Raw genomic sequence first — 6,850 nt, 5'->3', positions numbered from 1 at the left:
TTTTTATAAAAAATATAAACATTTAATAAATATAAATATTTTGGCATTGTTCAATTATATTTTGGTGTGACAGAAATGTCTCAATATATAAAAATATTTGGTATTCAAGACCTCTCTCGGGTTTGTGAGAAAACTTACTTTTTGGCTTCACTGAATATTCTAAAGAGGATAAAAATCTATTTTAATTTAAATAATTAGATTTTGACCAAATTTGACATTTATAATTGCAGTTTTACTTAAAAAACCACACATTTATGAGTTTGTTGACTGAAGTAAGGCTGCGCATTGACAGTATTAAAGATTCTGGATGAAAAACATATGAAAGTTTTAAAAGTCTGTGAGCTCATTAAGACTTAAAAGTTTGTGATTTAAAATTTTTTTTATACCTGATTGTACCCTCACTCTGATTTTATATTATTACAGCTGGTACTTTTTATTAATTTGTTTTTGTAGTTGTTTGTTCTTTTTCTTCTGTTTTATTTTTGTAAACATAATTGTATGTTTATTCAATACTCCATCAGGTGGATGTATGGACAAAAAAATTGAGAAACAAAGTCAAATACTAATAAAGTGAATATTTGTGTTACCCTCCTGTTGTGCAAATTAATTAATTTGTGAGACTTTGACCCACAATGTCAAACCAAGTAAAATACATAAATTTTTGAAAGATTTTTATTTTTATTTTCACATCTTTTTATTTTGACAAATCTCCATTGTGATCGAAGAGCACTGACTGAACACAATTTGTTATTTTAATATTATTAGTATACGCTATAATTAAATAGGCCTAGTATACTATTTTTATTTATAAATATTTAAAAATAGATTTTTCTAATTAGATTTTGATATTTTAATTTTAGTTTAAGTTTTAGCAAATTTGCACTTTTGTTATTTTTCTAATATTTAATTTAGCTTTATTTATTTATTTATTTTTTCAGTTTTAGTTTTAATGGTATTTCAGTTTTAGTTTTAATGGTACTTCAACTTAAAAATTTGTAATTTTTTACACAAGTTTCGTCAAATCATATTTTATTTTATTTTAGCCTAATTTCAATTATGAAAACTAATAGTTTTATAATATTTTTAGTTAACAACACTGGACTTGAGCCCACTTTGCACATTCATCACAACAAACTATAATTTCTACAGACTTATGCAAAACTACTTGATGCAGTACTATAGGATTTGTTATTTTTGTAACAATTGTATCAATTTAATTCAGAAACTGGTGTTTGATGTGTCCCGGAACTATATAATGAAAGCATTTGTTTCCCTCGCAGACTCGGATGTTTGTCACTGACGCACGCTCGTGATGTTGTAACTTGATTTCCGTAGCTGTAAGAGGGTCACGTTTGTAGTGCAATCTCAAGAGGAATTCATTGATTTGTCCCAGTCATCTTTTAGCGTCTGTTTTGATACAGGCTGAACATGCTCAGGACGGTGGTGTGTCGGGCAGGGAGTGGTCTTTTAAAGGTAACGCACGTGCGCGATGTTGCTCTGCTTGACACTTCAGTTGAATGCTGTCACATTTAATTTATTAAAATGCATTTCGAAATCAAAGACATAGAAATGATTTTGGTCACACGTTTAATTAAAATCACAATATTGTGTTAAACAATAAATGTATCTTGATTGAAAGCACTAAATAAACAAATAAAACCGTACAAGCTGTACTAGTTTCTGGTACTACTAACAGAAACTAATACTTTAAGGGTGTTAAAGTCAAATCTGAAATCAAAATTGATCCAAAACTTTATTGTGAACGATTCTTGCATTAACGTGCAAAACTGAATTTCCATTTTTGCTGATGTCACCATGGTAATTTTGTTAACAAAAACTAAAATCATATATATATATTTTTTACTTTTATTACTTGAAATAAAATAGACATGAATTGAAATTAATTTTTACAATTAAAGTAAAAAAAAAAAAAGTTGATTTCAGTTAGCTGCCAAAGCAATATTTCTTATTTTAATTTAGATTAAGTTGAAGAACTAAAATAAAACTAAATCAACTAAACCCCAAAATTTAATAATAAACGTTAAATGACTACATTTATTAAAATAAAATAAAAAACTTAGCAGTACTAGAAGAATGGGTTGTATGACATTTACACTACACAGTGCCCAAAGACTATATTAAATGCATTTTGATACTAAATAAGAAATGATATGTATTAGATGTGTTGTTGTATAATGTTTAATTGTTGTATTTGTTTAAACAAACATTTTTATTACTCTTATTAATTGTTACGTCTTCATAAATAAAGAATACAATTATTTAATACAGTATATAATATACAGCAATACAATATATAATACAAATATTAATTGTTGCACAAAATGTGTGTGTACTTGTTTATGCTACATTTAATAGGAGGATTACACAGAGATAGTAAAACCTGAAATTTATGAGGGAAAAAATAGTAAATGATGTTTATCTGGAAGTGTAACAATGCAAACAGGTTTTCTGTAAGGGGTAGGTTTAGTGGATAAAAACTATTGTTTTGTCAGTATAAAAGTAATAGAAGTCTATGGAAAGTCCCAACAATTCACAGAAACAGAAAGTGTGTGTGTGGGGGGCGCCACGTAATTTGCTTCTATTATATACTACATTGCATCCTGTCTCTTCTGTGTGCAGCATTCACGGCAAACGGTGCCTGCCTTGTGGGGGACCCGAGCTCAGCAGCGATGGGCTTCCAGCCTCCCTATGAACACTGTGGTTCTGTTCGTACCCCAGCAGGAAGCTTGGGTAGTGGAGAGGATGGGCCGTTTCCACCGAATCCTGGAACCAGTGAGTTACCCTTACCCTTACTTTCAATGTGTTTAAATCATTTCCAGCCATTAAAATAACAATTTTTTTTGTTTCCTGCAGGGTCTAAACTTCTTAATTCCCATCTTGGACCGAATTAAATATGTTCAAAGCCTCAAAGAGATAGTGATAGATGTGCCAGAGCAGTCATCAGTTTCCCTCGGTAAGTCGCAGGCGTTGTGATCTTTATCCGCTCCTACTTTCATGGATTGTTTTAGATGAAAGAAATATGTTGTTTTGCTTTTAGACAATGTGACATTGCAGATAGATGGAGTTTTATATCTCAGGATACTCGACCCGTTTAAGGTAAGTACTTTTCTGCTTTCTGCCAGTATTTCTTTAGGCTTTTCTTCTCACGGTGTGCTTTTGTTCTCCTCTGAAGGCCAGTTATGGAGTGGAGGACCCAGAATATGCCGTTACCCAGCTGGCACAGACCACCATGAGATCAGAGCTGGGAAAACTGACTCTGGACAAAGTGTTTAGGGTGTGAATGCCAGACAGTCTCTCAGTGACTTACACAATATCTTATTCACCAATCATTTGTGTGCTTAAGCATCATATTTGCTGTTTGACAGGAAAGAGAGTCCCTGAATTCCAATATTGTCCACTCAATAAACCAGGCAGCAGATGATTGGGGGATTCGATGTCTCCGATACGAGATCAAAGACATTCAAGTTCCTCCACGAGTAAAAGAGTCTATGCAAATGCAGGTATGATGATTTTCTCTTCAACTTCATCTCACAGACTACAGCGATCTCCTCTCAGTTATGTGACTGATATAACATGAATCCCGGTCAGGTGGAGGCCGAGCGGAAGAAGAGAGCCACTGTTCTGGAGTCAGAGGGGACGAGGGAGTCGGCCATCAATGTGGCTGAGGGTTGCAAACAGGCTCAGATTCTGGCGTCTGAGGGACAGAAGGCCGAACAGATTAACAAAGCTGCTGGTGGGGTTTTTTTTTTACTTGACATCTGGGGTTTCGTTTAATGTTTGTAGTAGAAAAAAATGTTGTCTTACATTTAATGTTAACATTTTTACATTGATATCCAGTTTCACTTGGAAATGTGTCAGATAGCAAATAAAATGGGTTAGGAATGCTGTTTCTTGTTGATTTAACAATTATTTATTACTTGTTGTTGTTGTTGTTGTTCTTGTTAATAATAATAATAATAATAAATGTTGTTCTTAATATGATTACTGATTATATTTTACTATTGTTAATAATGAATATAAGTAATAAAAATACACATAACAAATACAATAATAAACAAAAATAATTGCTTGTTTATATTGTTGTTTCGGTTGTTAATAAGAATAATATCATTCATTATATAATATATTGTATAATGGTTATTTTTGTATAATATTTGTATAAATATTTATTATTATTAAGGATAACAAAATCATTATTTTTTTATTATTATTATATTGCATTTATTCCAAAATAAATATTTACTTTATTATTATTATTTATGTTCATTATTATATATGCCCACCAGCATATTAATGATATTGTTTCACCCTGTACAGGTGAAGCGAATGCTGTTTTGGTAAAAGCTGAGGCAAAGGCCAAAGCTATCCGGCTGCTGTCCGAGGCGCTCACTCAGCAGGTAGATCTGATTCTCCTTATGAAGAACCTTCATAAGAACCCATATCGCACTATATATCAGCAGAGGAATCAGTCGTGTGTGTAAACTGATCAAATATTAAACCTGAGATGAACATAGTGAGTTCCGTCTGTTTTCATTATCAAGGCATCTTATTGACCTTTCATAACTATATCTGTACAGAATGGAAACGCTGCAGCATCTTTTACTGTGGCCGAACAATACGTCTCTGCTTTCTCCAACCTGGCCAAGGAATCCAACACCATCTTACTGCCTTCCAACACAGGAGACATCAGCAGCATGGTCACTCAGGTATGGCTTCATTCATATATTGCACATAATATTTCCTAATAATAACACCCATGTCCCTAGTTGACATGTATACCTCACTGTTCTCTACCATCTTCAGGCCATGGCGATTTATGGGAGTTTATCAAAGACCAAGATCGCAGCAGAGAATAACGAGCCGATTTTGGAAGGAAACACTGTGTCTGAAACCGAAACTGGACATAAATAATGATTTGAGTCTCATTCTGGGATAAACTGCTAATACCTGGATTCTGATTGTAGAGAACTACTGCGAGACAACTAAAATGATAAAATCCCTGAAGCACTATGGTGTAACTACACAAAGATTATATGATGTGTGTTTGTTTTATTATAATAAATTTGGATTATTTTGTTTTTCCTGATAATCACCGACCCAGTGCTTGTATGAAAGCTCATTCATCATTATTCAAAGGTTTCTCCTATACATTTTTTCAATAATGAAAATATTTAACGTACTAATAATATTCATGCAATCCAAATGAATCGCAAATGAACTAATTAATTGGTGAACTGCAGAATATTAGTAAACGTATGGCTGTAAACTATTTTTCCAAAACACATGTATTTTGAGAGGGTTAAGTGATGTATGAAGAAGGCTCACACAGAAGTAACTTTATTTAACAAGTAGATTTATGTTGGTCATAGTGGTAAATTCTTGCATTGGTAAAATGAAATGACTGGATTTTGGTTGTGTAAATTCACCGAACAACACTGACCATGCCTTTACACAATAGAAGATTAGATATTTCATTACGCAAGTGTAGAGTTATTTTCTGCATTTAGAAGTGCACTACAGAAAACTTGCCAAAAAAAATGCTGTGTACAATTCAGGAGTATCTTTTATATGATTTAAAGTAGAAAATCATGTACAGTCAGCCAGTGATAATTGCAAAATAAGCTATAAAACGGTGTAGACGGAGCTTAACTTGTTTTAAACCTGAATGTTACTTTAATTTCATCTAGCCTGGATGAAATAGAAAGTTGTGTGGTACATTAATAATAAATTAAGCTCAGTAAAACCTTTCTTGCAAGAATTATGATTACAGACTCAGGCCATAAACAGTTTTAAGAGGGGTATGCAAGACAGAATTATGGGACCCTTCTTTTTTTTTTTTTTGCAATATATGTGTACAACAAATATATTATACATGTTGAAGTATACAAAGTATAAATAAAAAATGTCATTTGACGAATTTGTTTTAAAGTGCCCCTATTATGGTTAATGAAAGGTTCATATTTTGGTTTTGGGATCCCCAACAACAGGTTGACAAGCATGCAAGGAAAAAACACTTTCATTGTCTTATATGCAATTTTTATTTATTTTTTTACCTTATTTGCTCAACGACTCCCAAACGATTTATTTTTCAAAACTCCTCCTTTGCGTGACGCTAATCTGCAGTGATTCATGCTGTTTCCTTCAGAAATCGGTTAAAGAAAACGCATTACGCGGCTCAGTAGCAATGACAGCTATTATTAGGCTTGTTTGAGATGCGCCTCGCCTCGCCTGCTGAAATAAGCGCAGTCAAGACGGACAGTTCTGACCTCTAGAAGTAGAACAGATATCGCACTCATGTGCTGTGCTGCTGATAAACATGATATAGCCTAATTTCAGTTCTGTTGCTTTTATATGAATATTATATGATGAACAAGACACTCAAAGTGCTTGCTATTTAATCCCATACGAAAGAAAGGTGTATTTATCATCCATTTCTACTTAAATACAATTTTTTTTATAGAAATATGACAACAATCACATATCTAACACAGAGATTGCACTGTCATAGTGTTTGGGAATATTCAAGAATAATTTAAATATACAATCACATGAAATCAGATAAAAAAAATTAACATTTTAGCAGAGAACGCAGCATTGTGTGCACCAATTTTCTTTTTTTTTATCAAGTGTACAGTTGTACGGTTTAATTTTTTACATCTTGAAAAAATATTTATGTGTTCTGTATCCCTCTGTGTTGTGTTTGTTTAGCTTTTCTGTTTGGGAGATAAATAAGCCTTTAAATTTCCAAGGTATAAATAGTCCTCACTTTAGATGAGCTCACACAAATAGATGGCTGGCAACTGCTAAATGTTTTATAACTACCTGACTT

The 6,850-nt window shown here is 32.6% G+C and overlaps 1 protein-coding gene across 1 annotated transcript; it reads left to right on the top strand.

Moving 5' to 3' along the window:
- Positions 1 to 1,276: 1,276 nt before the first annotated feature.
- On the top strand, positions 1,277 to 5,946 carry LOC306866105 (stomatin-like protein 2, mitochondrial). The gene is made up of 10 exons (XM_079411126.1): positions 1,277 to 1,473; positions 2,641 to 2,793; positions 2,875 to 2,974; positions 3,059 to 3,117; positions 3,194 to 3,295; positions 3,387 to 3,521; positions 3,610 to 3,754; positions 4,339 to 4,418; positions 4,599 to 4,727; positions 4,825 to 5,946. Exons 1-10 carry the CDS (start codon positions 1,429 to 1,431, stop codon positions 4,930 to 4,932), a joined length of 1,056 nt encoding a protein of 351 aa, XP_079267252.1. The 5' UTR covers positions 1,277 to 1,428; the 3' UTR covers positions 4,933 to 5,946.
- Positions 5,947 to 6,850: the final 904 nt, after the last annotated feature.

The sequence above is a fragment of the Barbus barbus genome (assembly GCF_936440315.1).
Source record: "Barbus barbus genome assembly, chromosome: 47".
In the NCBI taxonomy this organism is placed as follows: domain Eukaryota; kingdom Metazoa; phylum Chordata; class Actinopteri; order Cypriniformes; family Cyprinidae; genus Barbus; species Barbus barbus.
The sequence above is the reverse complement of the archived record's forward strand: the minus strand, read 5'-3'. Positions and strand labels throughout refer to the sequence as shown.

What these genes read in the sequence shown, in the direction of transcription:
- LOC306866105 (XM_079411126.1), top strand. Translation starts at nt 1,429, where the DNA reads ATGCTCAGGACGGTGGTGTGTCGGGCAGGGAGTGGTCTTTTAAAG. An exon ending in TCCACCGAATCCTGGAACCA is followed by an intron (nt 2,794 to 2,874) that starts GTGAGTTACCCT and finishes TGTTTCCTGCAG; the next exon opens with GGTCTAAACTTCTTAATTCC. An exon ending in CCGAGGCGCTCACTCAGCAG is followed by an intron (nt 4,419 to 4,598) that starts GTAGATCTGATT and finishes ATATCTGTACAG; the next exon opens with AATGGAAACGCTGCAGCATC.